Genomic DNA, 26,121 nt, shown 5'->3' with positions numbered 1-26,121 from the left:
AGACCAAACACAAAGAGGTTGCTTGGCGAGGCAGCCTCGAGCTTGGCCTCGAGGTGGAAAAGAAGCCATTTTTTAACGCATGGCCATTGGTTCTGACCCTCCAGGCGATGAACTGCGACCTCTGCATCCACCGGTGGTCCCGGTATCCACAGGGTCGTCCTCACCAGTCGTGTTAGCTCAGCCAAGGGGACTACGTTAAGTTGTGCGACTTTCCTCAAGGGTGTTAGAGAGCGCACGGTTTACTTTAGCCATTCCAGAGACACTTCGTTTTCACAGGTTATCTTTAAGATTTCCTCTGTGTATTTAATGCCCCTGAAAGTGGCTGCTTGTCTTCTCGATGCCAGGCACTGTTCAAGTTATCTGTCCAGTGCTCCCATCAAGCCATTTTGTACCAACTCCACCTGGTCACCAGTCAGCTGCCGAGTGGATACTGTACATCAATCACAGTTACACGAAAATGACTTGCGGCTACCTGCTACTGTTCTTTAGAGGTGGTCTCGTGCCTCCTCATTCTCTTTTGCTTTTGTGCTGCCGGAGGTATGGAAGTTGAAGACCGCACTCTCTTTTTTGACCCTGAGGTCTTTTTTCCCCCGGGTTGTTTTGGGTTGGCTGTCGTAGCCTGCCCTTTGCCCTTGGAGTCTATCCCGGAGGAGGATGGGTCCGATTTTGACGGGTCGGCATTTGCCGCCTACGCTTGCAAGCGAGCCATCCTTCGCTTTTTTACTTCAGCCCCGAATATTCGCTTCCTCTTAGAAGGTTGCAACCCCACAATGGCTGGGTTTCCAGTTTGAGGTGCACCCGAAGGCCCTTCTTCAGTGTGTTTGTTTGTCGTTTTGTTATCCGTATCTTTGGATTATGATTTCGTTCTTCTGCGTCCCCACACCACGGAGTTCAACAAAAGGACGTCGAACTTCGACGTCAGGGCTAGCAAAAGGATATAGCCCCCAGGGAAGCTCATCCTGCAGTACTCAGCCTCAACAAGTGAGGCTACTCGTGGTCAGACTACCCTTCCTCCAAGGACTAACCCTGTCGGCGCGGCGGTCTGATCCGACACCCTAACCGATTGATCTGAGATGAGTTAGTCTCGACCTGTACCTAGGGTAGAATGAAATTTCCAAAACTATAACAATAGTGACTGAAATCCACCTTTCATTTTTATTAGAGCAATAACCATAACAACCAGTAGTCATTAATCGTTGTGCATTATTAAATAAAATAAACTGTTATTTTTCATTAATAAATAAACCAAAAGAAAAACGCATTAAAGCATAACCAACAAAACACTGGAGAAGATGTTCAAAATTTCTGTCTTGTGCATGTAAGTAAGCTCGTATCAAATTTTGATCATTTTTTGTAGAAGTTAATGATAAGTCCACAAAATTTAAAGGTAAATCGTAATCTACATACACTCCCAACTATGCCAATGGTCCGGTCATTTCTTGTCCGATCGTCAGGCACAAAATGTAAAATATCTTTCTCTAACTTTGAAGTACGTATGGTCCTAGAACGACCTCAAGCATGAAACTGGGGATAAACAAGCTGCCTGTTTCCCTCTAGCTTGCGTCCAGTTGCCTAATCTCATTTAGCGTGGGATGCCTTCTTACCCGATAACACTCAGTATAAACTCGTACGGCAAGAGTGGCATTCCCTTCGCATTCGTCAAAGACCAGCAGGTACACACCAGCATCCTCATTAACTGCGAACATTTTAAACCTAGGGTTTTGAAAACTTTGACAATTTTCGACACATTTCAAACATTTTTAACTACTTAATATATATGTATAGTAGAGATGTACCGACTGCAGTCGGCCGACTAGTCGGCTTTGTCAAAACCGGTTAAAATTAGTTTAATCGACCGAAAATTGGTGTCAAAGTGTAGATAATCTTCCGCTAGTTACGATTCTGAAATCGCCGTCACGATATATGGTCCAATAAACACGCAGAGCGAATTCAAAATTTCCAAAAAAGTGGTTAAAATTGGTTAAGTATTGTATAAACTGCCCTAAATTGTGTTATTCTTTATTTTTGTACTGAGTTACTACAAAAAATTAAATGTTAAAATTATCCAAAAAAATTTAACACATTTTTTGGAAAAAAAAAACTTCAGTTATTCCTTTTATTAAAATAAAACAAGTTTTTAAGGTAGTCAGAGAAATAGAAAAAAAAAACCACTGTCTGTTGCATTTATAAACAGTCGGCCGACTGTAGTCGGTACATCTCTAATGTATAGATTTTTGCTGATTTGTACCTTCGCTTTCTATCAGGTAAACATTGTTGTCAAATGGAATTTTATCAAATTATTACAAAAACAACATAACCATATCTTTGTACTTTTTAATTGAAATGGTAATTAAACATGGTCATGAGCGAGAGAAAAGTTAACTAAAAGTTTAATTACTACTTATTGTGATAATGAATGTGTTATTTACTTGTTATACGTAGGAAAAGAACCAATTTTAAAATCATTATAACTCCACCAAAATGTGAAAAGGATTTTTTTTTACTATTTCTCCCAGACTCACCAGTTGATTGTTAAGAGCGTACCGCAGAGTTAATCCGCCATTTTCCAGACACTGGGTAATAGGATTATCATGTAGATGATAAAACGCTGACCAAAATTTGCCTAATCATCCCCACCAATACTGTGATGACGTCACTTCAAAATTGACATAATAAATGGGTTTTAAATTGTATAAAATAACATAGTCCTACGCATGTAGTTTATGACTCCGTGTTGAGTTTTCACCCGAAACGTCCAGATTTTGGAAAAAAAAATCAAAATTATAAAACAACATTTTGCAATTCAATTTTGAATCAGCAAAACCGAATGCTTTGAAATGTTGCAGATATTTTAAAGTTATGAAAACCCTAATCAATTTTTAATCAGAATATATTTATTTATCCCCTCCAAAAAATTGATGACGTCAGCTGAAAATTTTCCCTAATAATTCCTATCTAAAATGTCAAAAATATGATGATCAGGAACTGCAAAACCGAACGCTTTGAAATCTTGTAGATGTTTTAAAGTTAGTAAAATGTATTTGCTCATCCATCCTAAAAAATATGACGTCACCACAAAGTTTTTTTTCTACCTTAAATGTGCAAAATAGGATGAGTCATGGCCATATAACCTTATAGGTCTTGGTTCACTATATGTTTCGAGGCCTGTATACTTTTAACTTGCCATTTGGTAAGATTGAAAAATTTTGTCGTTTGAGAAAATAACTCCAAAGCCCTTCAACCTACATGAGATGTTGTAAAACAAACCCAATCTCTATACTGTATGGTTTCTAAGTCCTCGTTCCCTAATGCGTCGTCGGGCAGTCATTGCTGATGATCTGCAGCTTCAATTGCAGTTGTAAATGGCATGTCTTCCACAATTTGAACGAGCGCATGGTTTTCACCAACCTGGATGGGGATCAAAGTTTTATACGAAAACTAACACTAGTCCGCGATAAGCCCAAAAGTATAGCGACATCCCGTCTTGCAAAAAGGATATTATTTTACCTTCATTAAAATAACTAATGGATGGCAGGTGCGGAGCTAAATTAAATCTGACAATATTTACGTCAGTCATCATGATAATTCATCATGACAATAAAGCACCGACTACAGTGAATTTTTCTGAATTCGCGTGGACGAAATTCACTGTCCGCGACTGTACATCCAGCAAGAGCACAATTTAAAAATTTTATGGCAGATTTATAAACACAGGTTTTCTCGATCGTGGACAACAAAAACGCAATTACAGTGAAATATTCTTTTATTTCCTTCATTTATGTTTGAATGCCATCATTGTTTCTTTTCTAAAAACTGCAATTTATGTCCGATTGCTCTATAAACGTTACTTTATTTTATAATTTAGCGGCCGTAATGTGGTACTTTATGGTACTAGTACAATAAAAACAACTTTATTTTACACTTGTTTTTATTAAAGTTTTCGTGAATACAATTAAACTTACTAAAATAATCTAGGCATGGTCGCAATGTTTAATATTTACAACATAACTAGTACCAGAAAACATATATTGGATATTTTCCTTGTCGCATTTCACTGCTTTTGCTTCTATTACTGCATCTGCTTTTCCACAACTAAACATATCTTCAGGAACATCTTTTTCCGAAAGATTTTTTCCTAGAATTTTTTCCGCAACGTTAATTTTAGCAGTTTGACCCTTCACCTTTCCGCTTCAGAAATGCGATGACCAATGACACATGGGAATTTACTGATATCAACTCCTTCATGTAAATTTATGGTTGATTGACGTGGAATAGCTCCATAATGATGAACTTTCATACGAGAGAAGCTCTGTAGTGAAATATGCCAAAATATTCTCTTCCGACGTTGATTTGACGTTCTTTTTAGAGTACCACTTCCAATAAAGGTTGTATGTTTCTTTTATTGTACTTGTTACATAAATAGCTATTTTTATAGCTAAATTAAAATTATGCTGTCAAAAGTGATAAATTAAAGTAATAAGTCAAAACCTTGATGATGTACCAAAATTTTTAATCAAAATAATTTTAATTTTTTAAAGCACAAATTAATAATTTACTGCAAAAACTGGTAGTGGAAATCAAAGTAGAACCCTTAGGCTATTTTCACCGAAAAAATCATTTCTGGGTTTTCACCCTAACAAAAGTTAACATGGGGTCTAAAATTTAACATGGGAATCCCTATGGCCACTTTTAAAAAATACGCGCTGTATATACGTATACGAAAGTGTAAACTGATCACATTTTGCACATTTTAGGTAGGATTTATTCCGCAAAATTTTGAGATGACGTCATCAATTTTTTGGTGTTGATAAATGGATACATTTTGATTAAAACGTTACCATTCTTACAATAACTGCAAAACGTCTGCAAGATTTCAAAACACTTGGTTTTGCAGTTCTTGATTAAACCAATAATATAAATTGACCCAATCATTATTTTTTTTGAGACACACTGTCTATAAAAATCTAAAAAATATTACACAGTGGTAAATCACAACTGTAGACTCATCATGTTTTGGACATTTTAGATAGAATTTATTCGCCTAAATTTTGCGTCTTTTGGACAGATAAACAAATATACTTATTTTGGTTAAAAATTTAGCAAGTTTACAATAACTTTAAAACCTGCACAAGATATCATAGCATTCGGTTTTACACTATATATTTAATTATTAAATTGTAAAGTGTTGTTATAAAATTTTGATTTTTTTCCAAAAACCTTGACGTCTCGGGTAAAAATCAACACGAATTCATAAACTGCACTTGTCGGACTGTATCATTTTATATAATTTAGAACCTATTTACTACATACAATTTTTAGGTGACGTCATCACATTGTTCGTGACGATGATTAGACAAAGTATGGTTAGCGTTTTACCATCTACATAATATTCATAGTATATACCGATATAAAATTTGACAAGAATCGGTCACTAATAATAATATTTAAAACTAAAAATTTGTCGTGGTAATTCCTTTTGAAACGAATTTTTATCCATAGTTTTTTTTTCAGAGAAACAGTATTCAGGCTGCGCAGCGAGGCTACAGCAGGGTATCAATAAAGAAGCCTAAAGTAACTTGTAACTACAACGTAGTGGCTGTGAGTGACGGAGATTCCTCAGATTCAGACAGTTCAGAGGGCCACAACTTAGTAACACCTAAACCTGATCGGACTGCTTGTTAAAAAATCAAATGAGCGGAACAAAACGAGTGTGTAAATATGATTTATATAATACTGTCTTCATTGCCTGTGTTGTGTTTTATACTAAACAATGACCTCGTTAGGCTTGTTAAAGCTTAACACGTAATTTATTGCAGATTGTAATGTATATATTGTGAATCCCTCTATGAAACGAAATGATTACCACTTGTACCAAAATCCTAAGTGTTATTTTATAAGATGTTTTAATATCATCAATGAAGACAGCTCAATGTAAAAAAAGGATTAAATTTTAAGATGCGAAACTTAAGTGCTCTTGATATTTCATGTCGTAAATATAGTTATTTTTAAATGTACACTTTGTATATAATCAATAGATAATTGTTTCAATGTTATTTACGAAATTTACCAACGATCCGTTGATACCAAATCCACAAAATTATTTTTCATGTTTTTTTTTTTTGTTTTGGCAGGTTTTTTGGTTAATAAAACATATATTTTTTGATTAGTTCGCTTCCTTGATCATTGTTTCAGTTCCAACTTAATTGTTGTTTCTTTTTTCATAAATTCCAATATGTACCTCTAACATTGCACTAAAGTCGTTCTGAAATCCAGTAGTGGTTGAGGTTCCGCCATGAACGAATATTACAGAACCAAACATTGGTGAAAGGCCAAACAATATGGGACTGGTTGCGACATTAAATAGACAATTATTATCAATTTATTATCAAAACGGCTAACTAATGTGCCCCCAATTATCCAAGTAAAGAATCCGTGAGGAAGGAAGGACTAGTCGAATGAATCTAATCGAGAGAAAAAACGGAAACAATCGTCGTTGCAATTCGATAAGAGTAACCAATCCAAGCGGTCTTTGTAAATCCCGACCCAAACCACTATCTCACACTACATAAAACAAATTATTAAATAATGTCGACTCAAATTCGTCAATACAATCGGGGATTGCACAAGCGCTCGACTTATCGTTTTTGTGTGTAAAAACTTAATAAAAAATGTCCTTTCGGATTGATGACATTCTCAAAAAGGACGTGAATTACTTTGAAACTGACAAAAATTACAACAAACGTGAAAAAAAATCGGAGTGTTATTCGACTGCAAACAATAGTATTTTACAGAAAACTTTACTAAACCGACCAACTTTTCAATACTATAGATCTATAAGCGAACCACATGCTGGAGGCAATGGATGTTGGTACCAAAGTGACAGGCTGTACCATAATCCGGAACACTACGATGCATACAGGACCAAAGGTACGTTGTAATGATTTTTCATTTTTTGATAAGACTAAACTTTCGAGAAAAATGTTAGTTTTTTGATCGAAAAACAAACCTCATGTTAAACATGTTAAAAAAATAGTTTTTTCTTTCATTTTTCCATATTAAAAAAGAAAAAAGTGACGTAATACATCAAGAGAGAATGGTTGCTATTAAAACACATTTATTTCGTCTGCACAAAATCCCAACTTATCGCGTTTTAACCATAAAAATTTAAACTTCCGCCGAAAATGTACAATTTTAATTGGGTTTAGCCACGTACTGACGACCAAAGGAAGACCTCAATCCGCACGGTGGTTACTAATTGGATAACGTTACATTTTCTCAAGGTTGACGTATTCTAAAAAAAATGTGATAATTCTACAATCGATTTTATACTTCACTGAACAAGCTGACAAGAATTATCCATAATTTGATTGATAATGAGGCAAACTAATCTGTTTCCACAAATAATCGCAAAACTGAAGCTTCTTCAAGTCGAAAATTGCCAATTTCGATATTGAAGTGTGTTCGGCAATAATCACCAAATTATTTACTGCTTTAGATTAATGAATAACATTATTTCCTAATCTTATGTGTACAATCCAAGTTGTTATTATCAATTTCATCCATCAAATATGTTCAAATAACCCTTACACATTAAATCCAGATATGTCAATTTGTTATTAACATTAATGATGAATAGTTTCATTAAGTGATTTTCTGTTAACATATTTGTACTTGTTTCTAACAAAGCTTAATTTTTGTTCGAAATAAATCTTTATGGGTTTACATCACTGACGGGACTACTACGGATTAGTAAAAGATCCATCCTTTATTAACTCTTACAAGAAGCTCTGAATAATCCAGAGTATAGTAACCTATGAGCTCTCATAAAAAAAATTAATAAGACTGCAAATTTTGAATGCATAATTTTTTTCATTAACCCAAAACTTTTTATTTAAACATTTAATTGAGAGTTAAGTGCGAATATTTAAACACCGAAAAATTTTAAAAATTTTGTAAAATTATAAATCGTTTGATTTGGGTTTACATAAACCTACAGATTAAAAAAAATGGAAATTCTACTATATTCTGCATAATCTACGCATCTGAATAAGCAACAGTAATACATACTGTCAAATTAAGAGGAATCCGATCCATTAAGCACATCAAAATGCCCTAGAATTCGCATTGAAGATGATTGGTGGTTCTATAATTCTTTTTTTTTTTCGAAAAACAATATCAAAAATAATTTTCACCGTCAGAAAAAATAAACTTCTCTGCTGTTACTCTTTAAACATTTCACTGGATTTTAAAGAAATTAGTATTTCAGGGTAGCCAAATTAAGCTAACTTTGTAGTTCTGTATTTTACTTTTTATAGAGGTTATCACAAAAAATTAAATTTTATAAACTCAAATTTCATAAATCTTCAAAGGAGCGTGATTTGTTAGACTGTACTTCAGGGACGAGGAAATTTCTCTCTAATAACCTTTGACAAAAATTTTTCTAATCAGCCCCACCAACGATGACGTCATCTCCAAAATTTACAATAGCATAATGTTATTTAAATTTTATAAAATAACATGCACTTGCACTTGTGTTTTATGAATCCTTGTTGAGTTTTTACCTTTTACATACAGATGTTTGAAAAAAAAACCTAAATCGTATACCAACATTTTACAATTTAGCTTTGAAACTATAAAACCGAATGCCCTGAAATCTTGCAAAAGTTTTAAGGTTATCGTAAACATGATAAATCATTAATTAAAATCCATGGATTTATCCCCTCCCAAAAAATTGATGACGTGTTCTCAAAATTTTGCCGACTGAATCCTAGCTAAAATATGCAAAATATTATGAATTTATACTTGTGGTTAAAATTATATGCAAATCTTCTGGATCGCAACAAACAACCGACTCTTGCTTCTCACATAGTTTGAGTGCAGCTGTCCTTAGAGATAGAACCACCTGCCTGCAGATTTTTTTACCGTGGCGCGCAACTGACCCATGGCCCTGAATTGTACGCTAATAAAAATTTTGGTAACATGTTGTAAAACTGTACCAATTTGGGACATCTGCTATGTTTCTGATTCTCTCTTTGTCCGACCCACTCGTAAAAAATCCCGCACTGTTCAGCAAATACAGTATGTCGGACGAATAATACAGAAACAGAAGCATAATGTTTTACAATACGTTGCCAAAGTTAAAATAAGTCTGTTCTTTAAATGTGAAATATGTAACATCGTTTGCATTTTTCGTTAGTTTCACATTTTTAATATAAAATCAACTAAAAAAATTGTTAGAGTTGATGAAAAATTTCTCAGTAGTAATATATACAGCAAAATTATAAAATGAAGAAAATAACCTTTATTTATCTCTCATTAAAGGAGGCCATTAGATTCAAACAGATACTATTCGTTCCCAACTAATTATCGGATTAAGATTACACTCGCCGAGAGTCATAAACGGTGCGCGGACATTTTTCGGGATTGTATGTCATACATTGGCGCGCATACGAGTGGGGACTGCATGCCCCTCGTAGCACGCATTATTCCGACTGCCATTAACACGTTTTGTCTTCCCCGCTGTTCTTGTGCACTTTTTATGTTCTTAACACTTTTTATGTTTTTTTGAAAATAGCTTGGGTTTCGTTTCTGTTTATTTGATTTTATTTTCAATTCGTTTAATCAGGCAGTGTGGTTACGAATTTCAGTAATTTCTTAGAACAATTTGATATTATTTCATTTTAATTTTTCGTTTTATTTGTATTTTCAATTAGAATTCACTTTTTATTTTCGTACAATTACATTTGGAGTTACATTTTTATTTACTTTTTTAATAAAATATGGAATTTTACAATTTTTCATATGTAAATAATAAACAAGTTTATCCGCATTACTTGTTCAAAAAGTCTTGCGTTCAGAGATAAAGATAGTTTGCAAAAAAAAGCACGTGAATACTGAAAGACATAAGCATAATTTAGCTGAAACATCAAAAGAAACAATTTATGAAGACGTTTATGGTGCTTTTATATCTCCTATATTCCTTGAAAGAAATTAAACAACCCGTCCTTAAGAAATGTTTTAAATAAATATATGAAACATGATATTCTCGACGAAACTACGATTGGAAAAAATTATGTTCCAAAAATGTATGATCAAACAATATTAGGGATAAAATCTTTTGATTTTATTACTATTGCATCAGAAAATTACGTATGGACAGTGGCGGCTCCTCGGGGTGGGCAGGGTGGAGGGGTAATGTCAACTTTTTAATGGATACACGGGCGCTTCGCACCCTGCACCTCATTATAAACATACTCCTAAACGTGGAACTTCTTGCTCCGTGGATCATTTAATTATTGGAATTTGTGCGAATGAAACTGTGTATTTGGTTGCCTACATTTGGCATAAATAACAGGGTGCTAAGTATAAGCACAGTATAGATATATAACTAACGTATATACGTTAGTTATAGATATATCTATACTGTGGTATAAGTGTTTGGTGGTGCTAACCACAGTACGAACAAGAAATATTTTTTATATTATATACCGACGTACTCGCGCCAAGTCGGCCGCGCCAAATAGTCCCATTCCGCCCTTTTACCTAACTCACCTAATTATACACACATAGAGATTTTCAAAAAATAGTGCACCAAGATATATATAATACTTTGTTCAGGGTCTTTTATTATGGAGCAGAGGGAAAACAATTTAAGAAAACGTTTTGTCTAAATGTAGGAGATATAGCCCTTCAAAGCTTTTTTTTCGAAATTTTACCATATTTGAATTCATTGCTGTTTTGGGTAAATATTTGAAATTGATTGGACTTTCATTATTCAAAATAATTTTGGAGGTATCGTATCTTTTTACAGTGATTTTTTTCTTTTCATAACATTACAAAAAATTTAAATATTGTTTAGGATGAATCTGACGACACAGTAGCTAAATTTTCACGTTTTTTGATCTATTTTGATCTACTATTAATTATGTTTTATCTTTGTAAGTGAACGTCGAATTGGCGTAAAGAATGTTTTAATTTTTTTTCTCTAACTTGGACTTGTGAATTTAAGGCAACCTCACTTACCCGGAAATAACGTAAAACTGCGTTTCCAGTTGTAGTTTCATATGAACATTTTGGGAGATATTTATTTGCGTTCCTCGCATAAAAATCTCTGTAGAAAAAATGTTATTTTCCAAATTTTGTTGTAGTTTTTCTTAAAAAAAGTATAACTTTTAAAATTTAAGTACAAGAGCTTGTTTTGTGTGAAGATAATACAGTATTTTGATGTGAAACATACGTAGGCTTGTAGAGAATTTTACTGCAACTTTGTAAGTTACAACAAAAAAATGAAAGAAACAAATTGCAAGAGTTTGTTATAATCAGACAACCAAGTATACAGACTCGAGATAACACTAGTTTACAAATTTAAACTTTTTTTCATATCCAAAAATTAAAAAAAATATTTTCTACTTCTAAATTACTTACTGATAACAAATCCAAAAACGGATAATCCCTATCACGTAAGGTTTTTTCATAAATCCAAAATAATGAACTTTGCTTTTACCTTCGCGTTAGTGTTAAACTGATTCATGTTAATGCACCATTGTCGCATAAAAAATGTCTTCGAGATCGTGCAAAGTAAGTGCAAATCAGTTTTGTTACGTTTGTGGTAAAATTATAGTACCCAAAGCGGAAAGATCTGTTCAAAATATGCTTAAAAAGAAGGTATCAAGGTTTTTGGGACGAAAATGTGTTACTGTTGGTTTATTATAAGGGAAACTGACAGTACTGCCAATAAAAGAAACGCTAGTGTTAATCATTTTTAATTTTCAGTCATAATGTTTATAATATATATATACTGGGTGTTGCTTTTATTTGATACAACTCATGTAACTTTCTTATTCTTAAAGATAAACCTGTATTTCTTTGAGCAAATTTGTATCATTTTAAAAGATCTTTGTGAGGCCAACCTCACATTTTTTTTATGACTTCCCGTAGAAAAATCAAAAACAACCAATTATTCTAAAATCAATACTTGAAAAATTTTAAATAAAACATTGATGGCAATCTAGTAGCTTGAAAAATTGACTCATGTTATTTATTTACGTATATGATCTTTTAAAATGATACAAATTTGCACAAAGAACTATATGTTCATATATATTTAAAAATAAAAAAATTACCTACAAGAGTTGTATAAAAGGAAAGAAATATGGGGTATGTTTATATAAATATCTCAAAAACCTGGCGTGATGGATTTTTTCTGCTTTCAGATTTGAATTTCCCAAACCTAAATCTTTTAGATTCAACTATTTTTGTCTTTGGATATAAAACCTTGTAAACTAGTGTAATTTGTCACCAGTGCCTGGATTTGTTTCGGAATTGTAAAAAGTCGTCAAATCGGCCCCTAAGAGGTTTGACTGCACGAACCCCCGTGATTCAATAAGAAGTAAGTTCAAGCATCGAATACATGGGCGTGCGACAAACAGGGTTATTCTTTGATGTAAATTTCAAGTGTTTATTAAAATAAACTACCAAAATTCTTTAATTTCAATAATATAACAAGGTCGGTGGTTTTAATTTGACAAATAAGCTTGTACAATTACGTATTTTTCCAAATTTTCCTCAGAAAATGAGTTTCGCTTGGGTGTCAAAACGTCTTTGAGTCTAGAAAAAGATCTCTCCACATCTTCACTACTAGAGCAAACAAAAAATTAGATACAAATTTGGTACATTCTAAGAAAGTAGTATCTGTAACAGTGTTTAAGGATATTGCTTTTAATATTAAGAAACCAGGATTTCTTGCCAGTACTGCGTCAATTTTGGTTTTAAATTAATCCTGAAACGGCCAATTTACATCTTTTAAATGAGATAATGTCGATTAAAATTTTTCCATTGCGGTAAACAATTCCAAATTTTGTCTTTCTAAAAATTTTATTGATTCAGGTATTATTGAAAAGCTATTTTCTATAACATGTCATTGTGAATGCAAATTTTCTGTTTCAAGCAGAGTCTTGCGTTGCTTAATGCTTTGAGCATTATTTTCTAACTTTGAAACAATAGTATATTAAGTATTAAGAACGGTAAGGGGTGTTTACTGGTCGAAGACAAAAGTTTGTCTGAGACCAGTAAACCCCCTTAACGTTCGTGATGCTTATACAATTTTTTGTACGACCATCAAAAGATTTGCGTCTTTTTATCAAATTCATAAATTGAAAGAATTTATATCAAACATCAACAAGGTCTTTTTTTTAATTTAAAATTTGTTACTATGGTTTCGATTAATATAAACAACAATTTTAAATAGTTATTTTTCTAACAAGTGTGGGAAGTCAGCGATTCCGAAACGAGTACCTGCACGAGTTTCGGAATCGTACTTCCCGCGCGCGTTAGGAACAATGTTTTTCCTAACAGCGTCTGTTAAATCTTTCAGCAATTAAGTTTTTCGTCAAATTTTAAATCGCAGCACATTCGAAAAGCATATCGTTGAGTAGTCAAGGTATTGCGAATGCAATTGTTTAAACACAAACAAGTTTTTCGCAAAATATTTGTCAATAATACCTAAATCGTGTTGTGTTCTGTGTGTCCAACTGAAGATGGAAAACAAAGATTCCTCTAGCGATTCTATTCCTTCGGATATAGTTGCTGAAGCAGAGAATGCAATTCAAGACCTAATACCGACAAAATGTAAGGACCGATATGAGAAGGCTTATAAGGAATTTTGGGCATGGTGCAATGAAAAGCAAGTAAAGAAAGTTTCAGAAGTGGCTATATTGGCGTAACAGTTGTACTATCACCGATAAAACGAAGCTGAAGTTGGATCTGAACAAAAGGAGGCAGCAAAGGTGTTTGAGATGAAAACCACTGAAGAGACAGATCGAAATGAAAGCAATGAGAAAAATAACTATATAAATTGTTTTTACATTTAATATAAATAGTTGTAATCATTAATCAATAAATCTTTGAAATGTACTTACATTTTACTTCCCGCACTAGTGCGGAAAAGTATCACTTTCCGCACGGGTTAGCGTGCGGAAACTAGTCACTTTCCGCACGCCGTTAGGAAAAATCAGTTTCCATTTTGACCGCTGTCGATTTAGATTTGATCTGGCTTGATTTCGAGTTAATTTTCTTTCCGCGACTATTAGTGAGTGATTTATTTGCTTAAAATATCAATCATGAGTGATTCTGAAAGCGAAAATATCGAAGTCGAACAAGCATGGAATTTAAAATTAAAAAAATCTCGAATGCGTGATTACTTATCGTTCAGCTGAACAGTAAGTAATCTGCTTACCGTTCGCCTCTTGGTTGTTAGTCGTAGCAACCCGTAAACTGAACTTACTGCTATGGAAACCTGTACGGTAAATGATCGAAAAAGCAATGGTCGTACAAAAAATACATTGTGATGATCACGAACATGGCACACCACACCATGGACATTCTGTCACGACCGTTGTTAAATTTTTTGATAGTTTTTTCGCCCTTTCTATGACATTTAAGCTCAATCTATGAGCTCAATCATTAACATAAACTGTATTTTAGATTCATTTTCTACAAATAAATTCATAATCACAAAAAAAATCGCACTACTTTATCGGCTTCTTCGAATAGTTACTGAATAGATGAACTACTCTTCAGTTTTTTGTTTAACCAATAACACCGTGCTTTTGTCTACATTTATTTCATTTGTAATGTTCTTAATGCTCGCACCATCCCTTAGTCTAGCTTGAACAATACATTTTTGTAATTCATTTAGTTGTGGCATCTTCAAAACTGTGAAGGACGTCACTGAGTTATCAAAATCTGACACTGAAATTGTCAGACCAGGTAAAAAGAAAATTTACACATTATTGTGAAATTGAAATTTTTGTAGCGTGTGTCCAAAAGTCGGTGCCTGAGTCTGTAGGTATAGTACGTATGCACATGGGCTATTAATATTCGTTTGCAAATTTAATGTCACTGCTTTTGATAATAAATAAAATATATTTCATATTTCTCTTTATAGCTAACTCAAGATAATCTGGACAAAATGTGATATGTTGGTGATCTTTTCAAAGTTAAAACATTTCTGGTGTTAAACTTAAACGTTATATATATATATACAGGGTTAGTCACGAGAGAATTACTTCTGAAAATTATTTTTACGCAACCCAAAATACTAATACCCTGTACCACTTGATATTATCTGAATTTAAAATGAAATGCCTAATCCATGATTGCTTTGACTTTGGCAGTGTCACTTTGACGTTAATTAATTTTTAACATTTTTTTTTTTCATCGTTGACTCGCCTTTAGAGCCCCATTGGATCGACGACATACAGTCAGATCAATCTGGGCTATACTAGAGTCCCTGTAGTCTCTACAGGGACTCTAGGCTATACTGAAGCCGTAAGTGCTCTACCAATGTTGTTCGCCGCTAATGTGCATGTGTTAATTCGCCATCTCTGCGTCACCTAGAGCCTCTTCGAAGTGCAAATCTGCAACCTCTGGACTTCTTCGGCCATCCATTTACAAAAAAGCCGTAGCATCCCCCCAAAATGCCCAACATTTTCAACAGATTAGTAGTTAAATTATTTACTTACTTGTTTGAGTTTGTGTTGTAACCTTTGAATAAAATTCCGTAAAAGGAATTTTTAGAAATAATTTTCTCGTGATTAATCGGTTGCAAAAGATCAAGAGGCACACTGACAAATTTATTAGCGGCGCCGGAGGAGATTTCCGACTGGCTGCGGTACCACCATGGACACTCGCGTAACCTCCTTTTCCACAATTGTCAAAATGAGATTGCCAAACTCAAAGCAATCATGGATTAAGCATTTTATTTTAAATTCAGTTAGTATCAAATGGTACATGGTATTCGTATTTTGGGTTGCGTAAAAATAATTTTCAGAAGTAATTCTCTCGTGACTAACCCTGTATATATATATAAAAAAATATACCAATGCTCTTGCAAATTGCAAATAAGTATAATTATATATACATTACTTTTTTTCAGCAATTTCATATCCAAACATATATACACGGACGCCCACCTGGTCAAACTATCACACTTTCCCACTCACTTTTCTTCCACAATTATGCTACTTTTCCAAACGAAAAGGGGGCCAAGTTCGTTTCACGGCCAATCAGACAGATGCCCTAGAAAAACGTTTTACATCCCATAAATATCTGAGTCCCGAAGATAGGAAATTATTGGCAGATTCTTTAAAACTGACAGACCGGCAGGTAATCGTATACACATTAATTAATTCATACAGCAAAATTGAAATGTTTTAGGTAAAGACCTGGTTTCAGAATCGCAGAGCGAAATGGAGGCGTTGCAATTCGGTCTCTTCTACAGAAATTTCGTCAACAAAATTTGAAGAAAATAAAGTTAATGTGTGTAAAAAATCTGAAATCTTTGTGAAATCTCATAACTAATAAATCTTTTTTACCGCTTGTTATTAAATTTATTATTGTTCAAGGTTTGAACAGGAATTAATAACAATGAGATTCATAAATGAAACATTTTACTTAATCTTGATTTGAAATTTCTTCAAAAAAAGAAAAAAAAAAAAGAGGCTAAACATATACACTAATTTCAGTCTAACCTATGATACAAAATATTGTAGAAGCTGTATGTTACAAAAAAGAACAATAAAAACATATGAACACTGTTATTACATATCCTAATATAAAAAACTATCACAATATTATTTCACAAATATTGTAATTGATGCAATAAATAATGAAACTTAAGAACTTTTTGAGTTTATTGCAAACGTAATAAACCCAAAAAGTTCTTAAGCTAAATCACTTATCAGAGAACAAAATTTATGTTAACATATCCACTGTTTGGCTATAGCTAAATAAAGGTTAATAAGTTATAACCAAACGGTAAATACATTAACATGGATTTTATTCATCTGAGTTTTTTTTGTAAGAAAAAAATTCACATGAATGAAACAAATTCAGGAAGACTGTTCCTGGCCATTAGCTTCCTGGGATTTCATAACATCTGGCAAATCAGGGGGAGCCGAATATGGGGTCAATTCAAGGTGTTCAAAAGCATCGGCAGTTTCTCTGTATGATACTCATGTTAGATACTTATTTGCCAGAAGACCACTTTCACTCACCTTACTGCAAGCCCCACTGTCGCTGGGCTCTGGGCCTTAGCTGTGGTCGATGTTAGTCCATAATCCTGCAACATCCTATCATCCACCATTATAGCATTATCTTTATTAAACAACTGTTGGTCCTGCGGCGGTATCTTCAAAATCCCTATCAAAAAATAGGTTATGTTTGACGTAGAAAAAAATTACCAAACTCACCTTCAATGATTTTTTTCAGTTCAAGGACGGTGGTTGTGTCTTTAGCATCTGTAAATATGGTCAACTTCTTCCTCCGAATCATCAAAAACACGTCCTGGAACAAAAGAATTGTGGAATCATTGCCAATCATGATTGTATTGTAACTCGGTCAAAATGGCAGAACTTGGAATATACCCAAGGCGTTCTTATTTGAGTACTTACCATGGTTCAAACAGTGGGATGAGGTTATTTTTTTTAAATAATAAACTGTAGCCTTTTCATTAAAGTTTTTAACCTCACTGCCGCAATTACTGTTATAGTCGTTTGTTCGTTACGGGAATGAAAAATGTTTTATAACACTGCAGCAGAGGGCGCTCTAGACTAGACGATCAAAGGAGAGGGAATCTTAAATTTCGATCTTTCTCTGATCGAGTAATAAAATAAATATGTATTTTTCTTCGAGACGAAGCTGAGTGTGATAATGTTTTTGAGTGGATAAAATTCGTTATTTTATTACTACTACTATTTTGGACTAGAAATTCTATACAGTGATTTACATGCTAAAACTTTACGTCGTGTTACTGAATTCTCTAGAAGGGATTTTTACGTATAATTTGGCAGAATATTAGACTCGAGTCTAATCGATCGTATTTTAAAAATCACTTTCAGTTCATTTTATAGTACAAAACAAAAAAATTGGTGGAAAGTTGTTTCGACAGAACTTCCCTCGCAACTAAAGTACAATGTAACATATTCAGCATTTTCGACTTGTCTTTTTACTTTACACAATTTTGTGATGACGGCATTAACATTTTTGCAAGGACATGTATATCAACTTGGATTGGTGCAGTGTAATACTAAAAATATCAGTATTATATTCCCAAAATTTTCTGGGAAGATGGTGTGAGCCGTTCCTGAGATAATGAATAAAATAAACTGATCATTAATTTTTCTGAGCCAGATGTATTAGCAAATCTAAAAAATATGAATGCGGTGATAACTCACAAGTAAATATTCACATTTTTTGTACATTTTGGATAGGATTTGTTTTTTGGGAAGGGGTAAATGAATAAATTTTGCTTAACGATTTACCATGATTACGGTAACCTTAAAATATTTACAACATTTCCGAACAATTGGTTTTGCAATTTCAAAGTTATATTGCAAAATATTATTATTCAGTTTTAAATTTTTTCCAAAAATTCTGGATGTCTAGGGTGAAAATTCGACACGGATTCATACACTACAACTACAGGAGTATCTTATTTTATAAAATTAAAAAAACTTTTTTTATAAATTTTGGAGATGAGGGCTATGGATGAGGCCATCAAATTTTGTTTAGTATTTAACCATCTACATGATATTTCTAACATACCATCGGGGACACGGAAAACTGGGTAGAGGTGTCATACAGTCAAAATTTCTAAACCAGACCTTAGCCACTCATAAGTTCATAATCACGCTTTTAATGTTTGGCGTATTTGTCATTTTGACACTGACAAAGTTGAAGTTTTATTAAATTTGTTTCAATTATATTAACATGTAGCACTGTGTGCTCGTAGTTGTAGTCCAGTCAAATTAGCGATAAACCTCGGAATGAGAGATAATAAGCTGAATTTTCGTATATACCTTCATTTTGGCGTTCTAAAAGTTGTTTCAAGAGTCTCATAAAATCTCGCGTCTGCGTCGTAAGTTATTCCAGGTCAAATATAAAAAAAAAAAACAGTTTTTCGCGATTATCTCGGTTTCTATTGCCCCAATGATGTTATCATAGTTGTAGAGCATAAAATTTGAGACAAATTTTATTTGAAACATTTTTTGATACGCTCAATCGTTTTTGAGATAGAGGGCGGTGGGAGCGCAGCGCTCATCCATATGTACTGTAATGCAAGATCAACCGTGAATATCTGTGAATAGCTTGAATTTTGAATAATTTGTATTAGTTATCAGTTAATACATTGTATTTAATAACATTTTACATCTTTTCAATATATTCATTTAACAATACTTACCTACTTTGTGTAATTAAAAACTCTTTAGATTAAATACTTATTGTCCATCTTAATTTATTGAAAGTAGATTTTAAGTAGAAAAATAATTAAGTACTTTATCTTTAAAATGTGTAAGTTCAGTAGATATATTAGATAATATATTATACTTATTATATTAATTTATTCAAAGTAAATTTTAAGGAAGTAAAAAGAGTTTTTATATTTTTGATCGTTTATTAATGAGGCGATTAATGCATGATTTATGTACGAAAATCGTTCATTAATAAGGGCTATTAATCATGGATGTATTTATTAATGCATGATTTTAGGCAACCAGATATACACGTGCTTACGTGAAATGTTATATTTCTGAATATCAAAAATTTCGCAAATCAAGATTCAAAATTGGAAATTGTATAGAAATGGATTCTTTAACTTTTCCGGTAGTAGAAAACGCAAATGTGGGGTCACTAAATTTACTTCCAGAAAGAAGCAAAATGCTTTACCAAAAAACCTACGATGAGTCTGTTGCTTAGTGCGCCGGAAAGCTGGTTGTAAGGTATTCTGAATCCGTATTAGTTGCATCTTTCTCCGAAACTTCCCAAAAAGGCTCAATAGCACGCTTGTAGCCAAAGTATTCTATGCTTCGATCCACTTTATGCATCCGTCATGATTTTGACATATCCAACTAATGTTTATTCATAACAAATTTCACTTGTAATTATGTTTTGTTGCATAACTCATATTTTGAATTTTCAGTATTTTTTGTTTTTCAATTACGATCACCGGAAAAGTATTGTAACTAACTCGACTGTTAATTGGCGATTAATAATCTCGACCATTAATTAAATATCTCGATTATTAATCGCCTTTATTAACCAACTTGCTCGTTAAATAACTATTAATTTTATCTTCATTCAGCAGCTGTACATTTTTTACGATTTTTTTTTATCTTACATTACAGTACGTATGGATGAGCGCTGCGCTCTCACCGCCCTCAATCTATCTCAAAAACGATTGAGCGCATCAAAAAATGTTTCAAATAAAACTTGTCCCAAATTTTATGCTCTACAATTATTATTATAATAGACATTAACATCATTTGAGCAATAGAAACTGAGATAATCGCGAAAAACTGTTTTTTTTTACTTTTGACCTTGAATAACTTACGACGCAGACACGAGATTTTATGAGACTTTTGAGACAACTTCTAGAACGCCAAAATTAAGGTATATACAAAAATTCAGCTTATTATCTTTCATTCCGAGGTTGATCCTTTTTTATGCTAAAGTGACTGGACTATTGCGAATGCCAGCTGTCCTCAAACGACGACGAGCAGTTTTGACATTGCCCGGAAAATTGGTAATTATAGTTGTTTCGGCAGCACTGGTAAAAGGGCTCTCTCTGATTATATCATGCAAAGCTTCGTTTTCGCCAAGTGTAGAAACAAGATGTCCTCCTGAGCTTGGACGACGTTTCACAGTCTGCTCTCGTCTCTATTTCTGCACGATCAAATTCACCGTGCTTTTTGGAATCCTCAAAGTCACGGAGACTTGCCGCTGCGACATCCCACTTTGAGTAAGAGCTACTGCTCGAGATTTGTTAACAATTGATACAGCTGGCATGTTGAACATATTGATATATTTCAAAGTTAATTTGACAGTTTTTTCGAAAATATCAATCATGTTGACGCTAAAGGTGCATTTACATTGACATTTTTTTAAATGACAAGAACACACTGCCCAGGATTCTATGTCCCTCAGAGTACATACAAAATTTGACAACAATCGGTCTAGCAGTTTCGGAGAATACGTGTCTAAAGGTAAATGCAGAATGGAAGGGGCCATATGTTTGTGTTGTTAATTTCAAGGTCACTCTTCCACCTTTGCGGTTCACCTCTTGCATCAGAACGCATTCCGCCATTTCAAAACACAACGTAGGGTCCCCATTTTGATTACGATCAAAGTTCATGGCCACTTTTCGAACTTTTCGCGGGTTTTCAAATTTTGTGCGCATGTCTCAATTTTGGCGGAATGTTTGTGTTATTACAACCCATTCATGACCCTTACCATTAACATGGATCAAATATATATGTGTTCTTAATCAATACCATTAATTTGCTACATGTTAATTTTTGTATCGTATCTTCAGCCTCTCGACAAGCGTTTTCGAGCACGCCACTGGAACAACCAGTTTCTCTGAGGAGGTGGAAGAGCCATTTGTGATCCCAGTTGAAAGCGCCGGTATCAGGTGCTTTTTCAAACTATCTTCCCTTCTCTAATACTACCTCCATGACACGGAATCATAAATTACATGTATAGGACTATGTTATTTTATACAATTTAAAATCCATTTACTATACACAATTTTGAAGTGACGTCATCACATTATTGGTGAGGATGATTAGACAAAATTTGGTTAGCGTTTACCATCTACATCATGGTACAAGAAGACATGCTATGATACTACGCATTTTGTGTGACGTCATGCGGCTGGCATGACCGCCAACTTTAAATTTTGGCTTGTTGCATGTTCGTATTATCACTATCAACGAGTATTTCTTTTGGCACGCTTTTAAACAATTGCTGTTCTTGTTTGCTTTTATTTAAAAATTCATCTTATCAACAAAATGTTTACTATTGATTTAATTGGTCCTGGTATCAAACAGCAGTTAACCAAAGTCATACTATTTAAACACCAATAAAATATTTAGTATTGATCTTGACGAACAAGATAAAAAACTGTACTTTTTATTTAATTTAATTGACTGATGATCAGGGGCGGTTCATGACTTGAAAAGTTGATGAGGCAAAGCACAAAATGTCCCAAAATATAAATAATACTTGCAAGGTTACTTAAGTATACTTTCTACTTATAGATAAACAAATTTGTAAACTCATTTAACTGTCCAGCAAGAACCAACGTGGAGGTGTAGGGAACTCTTGCCAGGAAACTGTATTAAGTGTCAAGTACGTAGACAATTACCTGTAAAATTTGTTGAATTATAAATAAGTTCTTCATTCTTTCTGTAGACAATTGTTGAACAAATGGCTCCAACTAAAGTGTTTCCAAAATGGATACTACCGCACAATGTTTGTTTCCGCTTAATTTTATTTCTCTAGCATAATGTTAAAACCTTTTATTTTCGTAAAGACTCGATGCCCTAGTCACTCCTCAATGAAACCCAGAATCCAGATAATTCAACTTTCGAGACAAAACTTAATATGTTGTGATTTATTAAGCATTCCGTCACCTGTAAAAAGGATTACTTATGCAATAAACCAAACGTGTTAATTCATACTTACAATATTCATTGTTAATTGCGTTGCTGAAAAATCCAGTAGGAGTAGTAGTACAATACTTCAGTAATCTTGGGTGTAAATGATAATAAAAAAAAAGGTAAACACATGTTGTTCTGAGTGGTAAGTATTGTTGGATTATAATTTGTAATAAACAACAATTCCACTGGCGATTACAATGACGCAATTAAGCAGTTGCTATAAGATTCAGTGTTCGGGTCCACAAAGCTTACAATAGCCAGTTTGACTTATAAGGGTGCTTTGACTTATTAAGCCGCGTAAGTCATAAAAGTTTTAACAGGTGTATGTCAAATGAGGTTTGTGTGTACAGTGCATCTTTTTTAAAAGTGGCCATAGGGATTCCATATTAAATTTTAGATCCCATGTTAGCTTTTGTTAGGGTGAAAACACGGAGATGATTTTTGCGGAGAAAATAGGGTTCTACTTTAATTTCCACTACAACTTTTTGCAGTAATTTGTTAATTTGTGCTTTAAAAAATAAAAATTATTTTGTTTAAAAATTGTTGGTACATCATAGAAGGTTTTGACTTATCATTTTTGACAACATAATTTTAATTTAATTATTAAATACCTTTATTGCAGTTTGTAGAAAAGAAACAGAATGATGGAATTCAAACATAAATGAAGAAAATAAAAGATAATTTCACTGAAATTACATTTTTATTTTGATTTATTCAATAAAATAAATTGATTAATAAAAAATATTAATGCAGTGATAATTCACAAGTAAAAACTTTGCACATTTAAGATTTATTCAGCAAAATTTTGAGATGACGTCATCATTTTTTAATGGGGGATGAGCAAATACATTTTGATCAAAACTTTAGCATGCTTATGATAACTTTAAAACATCTCCAAGATTTCAAAGCATTCGGTTTTGTAGTTCCCGATTAAATCAATAAAATAAATTCACGCATTCATTAATTTTTTTGTCAGCCTGTATAAGCAAATCCAAAAAAAATGAACGGAATCATAAATCACAAGTACAGACTCATCATGTTTTATACATTTTAGATTTATTTGGCAAAATTTTGAGCTTTTTACTTCCTTAGCTTACGCTCGGGAAGGAAAACTTGAGGGGACGTCATCAAATTCTTGGTGCGAATGATTACCTAAATTTTGGTTAGCGTTTTACCATTTACATGACAGTAGTTTCGGAGATTATGTGTCAAATAAATATTGACACAAACGACAGACAAACAGACAGATGGATACGGGAGATTACTTTTTTCACACTCTAGGGGTCATGAAACGTCGAGAAAATTTCGTCTGATGAACTCGAGTACTATAAATACTTCCTTAGCTTACGATCAGGAAGTAAAAATTGGTCGAAGGTTATTTCGTTGGAATTTCCCTCGGAAGTAAGTACAGCAAATCTTTTTCGAAAAATTAAAGATCTGATTTTGCGATTTTTGTGTTATTTGTATCAGTTGAAATAAAGATAAGAATGTAATCTAAAAGTAAAAGAAAACAAGCATGCTAGGCGTTTGTTTCAAGTGAGTTTTTCCGTTATAAAATTTGTGATGGTGTCACCAACATTATTGCAAGGACATATGATGTTCCTAATATACACACAAAATTTAACAACAATCGGTCCACTAGTTTCGGAGATTATCGGTCTAATAAAAATCAACACGGACAGACAGGCACTTTATTCATACTCTAGGAGTCATGAAACGTCAAGAACACATGGCACTGGCAAGTGCCTCGGTGGAGTCGATTACAATGAGTTCATACGTCCTTAGCTTACGCTTGGGAAGAAAAATTAGAAATGTATTATTTTCAGAGGTCGTGAAGCTTGTGATTATGTCGAGCAAAGCGACGGCTTTACACAAGTACAAACAACTCATTATTTATCATTTTATCCCAGTTCGTCATGTTTTGTTCCTAATCACACTAATCAGCTTGAACCGTTTACCAGTTGCTGTTTTTGATTGTTGTGTGTTCATAAAACTGATGCTAGTGAGTGTAGGCTCTGCTTTTGGTATATAATACATATATTTTTTTCCACTATTATAATTTTAAAATGCACGGCAAGTTGTTAATATTTTTCATTTTCTGTACAACAGTCGCAACCGTAAGTTTTGAAATTAATAGGTACCTATAGGAATATTTCAAAATGTTACATTATTGTAGGCAAAAAAATTGCCAGTTACACTTTATTATGAATCATTATGTCCTGACAGTGTGAGATTTGTTACAAAACAATTGCACCCCACCTTCAAAGATGCAGGAAAGTATTTAGATCTCGATTTAGTGCCATTTGGATTTGCTACGGTAAGAAAATATTTAACCGAAATTTATTGTGAAATTTGAATGTATCTTGAATAGGCTGACAATTCATCAGGTCACTGGGAATTCATCTGCCAACATGGCGCTGTGGAATGTTACAACAATAAAGTCCATTCGTGTGTTATCGCACATAACTCAATTGCAGCCAGCGTTGAATTTATTTATTGCGCTATGAAATCAAAACCTTCAAATGAAACATTAACATTGGTAATCCGGTGTTGCATGCGAGCTTACTTTTAGTTTAATATATAATTTCAGTGTGCTAATTTAACGAACATATCATGGGAATCCATCGAAAGTTGTTTGTCGTCTGGTGAAGCTGATATTTTGTTGGTGGAAAATGGAAGAAAGACGAATATGGTGATACCCAGCATTTCATACATTCCAACTATAATATTCAATGGAATTTACAACAAAGCATTGCAAGTAGAAGCTGAACACAATTTTCTAAAAGTGATATGTCTATTGCTGAAAAATAAGCCTGATATTTGTAAATATCTTGGGATTATACAAAACCTAATCATTTAATGTGTAAATGAATGTGCAATACGTATACCTACCTAGTATAACTGAAAAAAAGTATATCTAATTTACTTGTGTAAAAATGTATAACTACTATTATATAAGCATATGTGGTCATTTATATCCACTTCTATTACAAAATACATGCTGCAGTAATGCTTTATGAGAAGTTTTTTTTTATCTACAGCGTGGTCCACTAGTAATAAAGAACATGAATAAATTTGAAACACTATCCTGGATATTATTATAATTACAATTGGGGCATTCAACATAGCAACCTCAACACTAACTTGTCAAAAGTTTTGACAAAAACTTCAAACCGAAAGATAAAAACACGTTTTTTCTGCTCATACTGAGAAAATTCACCATTTTTCAGTCGATTGAAGAATGAGCCCTTTTCTCCACAGCTTTTGTCCAATCAGAACGCGACATTTTCTTTTCTCCACAATTCCTCACTATCACCCCTAATAAAAATTGAACTCGTCCATGCGTTGCCCTGGGTATGTTTTGTTTACACGTCATCATTAATGTTAATAATAGATATTTATTTTATTAGGAGTTTAAGTGATACTTAATGTGGCGAGTATGGACGATTAAACGCCGAGCGATAGCGAGGCGAATTAAGTCCATACGAGTCACATGAAGTCACTTAAACTCCGAATGAAATACAATATTTTATTTTCAATCGATTAATCTTCTTTTGAAATGATTATTTCCTATCTTCTTGCTTCATTAAAAAATTGCCTTGATTTCACTTATCATGGTTAC

General features: G+C 33.3%; 3 protein-coding genes and 1 long non-coding RNA gene across 6 annotated transcripts in view; 3 read left to right on the top strand and 1 right to left on the bottom strand.

Annotated features, from left to right (window-relative positions):
• The window catches only part of LOC135126635 (furin-like protease 2), a 429,769-nt gene extending 423,606 nt beyond the window's left edge, over positions 1 to 6,163 (top strand). For all 3 annotated transcript variants that reach the window (XM_064052673.1, XM_064052672.1, XM_064052674.1), the window contains one exon: positions 5,512 to 6,163. In XM_064052673.1, coding sequence (XP_063908743.1) covers positions 5,512 to 5,682 — 171 coding nt within the window. In that variant the 3' untranslated portion in view covers positions 5,683 to 6,163. The remainder of the gene's footprint in view (positions 1 to 5,511) is intronic.
• A 386-nt stretch (positions 6,164 to 6,549) lies between these two features.
• LOC135126634 (uncharacterized) lies at positions 6,550 to 16,387 on the top strand. The gene is made up of 3 exons (XR_010280103.1): positions 6,550 to 6,927; positions 15,935 to 16,164; positions 16,216 to 16,387. It is a non-coding gene; the product is annotated as an uncharacterized LOC135126634 (long non-coding RNA).
• A 44-nt stretch (positions 16,388 to 16,431) lies between these two features.
• On the bottom strand, positions 16,432 to 17,591 carry LOC135126633 (elongin-B). Its single transcript, XM_064052671.1, has 4 exons — positions 17,451 to 17,591; positions 17,250 to 17,343; positions 17,055 to 17,199; positions 16,432 to 17,001 (listed from the first exon to the last, which is right to left on the bottom strand). The coding sequence occupies exons 1-4, from the start codon at positions 17,451 to 17,453 to the stop codon at positions 16,890 to 16,892; spliced, it is 354 nt and encodes a 117-aa protein (XP_063908741.1). The 5' UTR covers positions 17,454 to 17,591; the 3' UTR covers positions 16,432 to 16,889.
• A 6,804-nt stretch (positions 17,592 to 24,395) lies between these two features.
• LOC135127399 (GILT-like protein 1) lies at positions 24,396 to 25,514 on the top strand. The gene is made up of 4 exons (XM_064053842.1): positions 24,396 to 24,616; positions 24,676 to 24,816; positions 24,871 to 25,038; positions 25,090 to 25,514. Exons 1-4 carry the CDS (start codon positions 24,566 to 24,568, stop codon positions 25,357 to 25,359), a joined length of 630 nt encoding a protein of 209 aa, XP_063909912.1. The 5' UTR covers positions 24,396 to 24,565; the 3' UTR covers positions 25,360 to 25,514.
• Positions 25,515 to 26,121: the final 607 nt, after the last annotated feature.

Source organism: Zophobas morio, unplaced genomic scaffold (genome assembly GCF_036711695.1).
Source record: "Zophobas morio isolate AGI-343-1 ecotype UQ-CSIRO unplaced genomic scaffold, CSIRO_AGI_Zmor_V1 ptg000011l, whole genome shotgun sequence".
Lineage (NCBI taxonomy): Eukaryota > Metazoa > Arthropoda > Insecta > Coleoptera > Tenebrionidae > Zophobas > Zophobas morio.
Note: the sequence above shows the minus strand (reverse complement) of the source record. Positions and strands in the feature narration are given on the sequence as shown.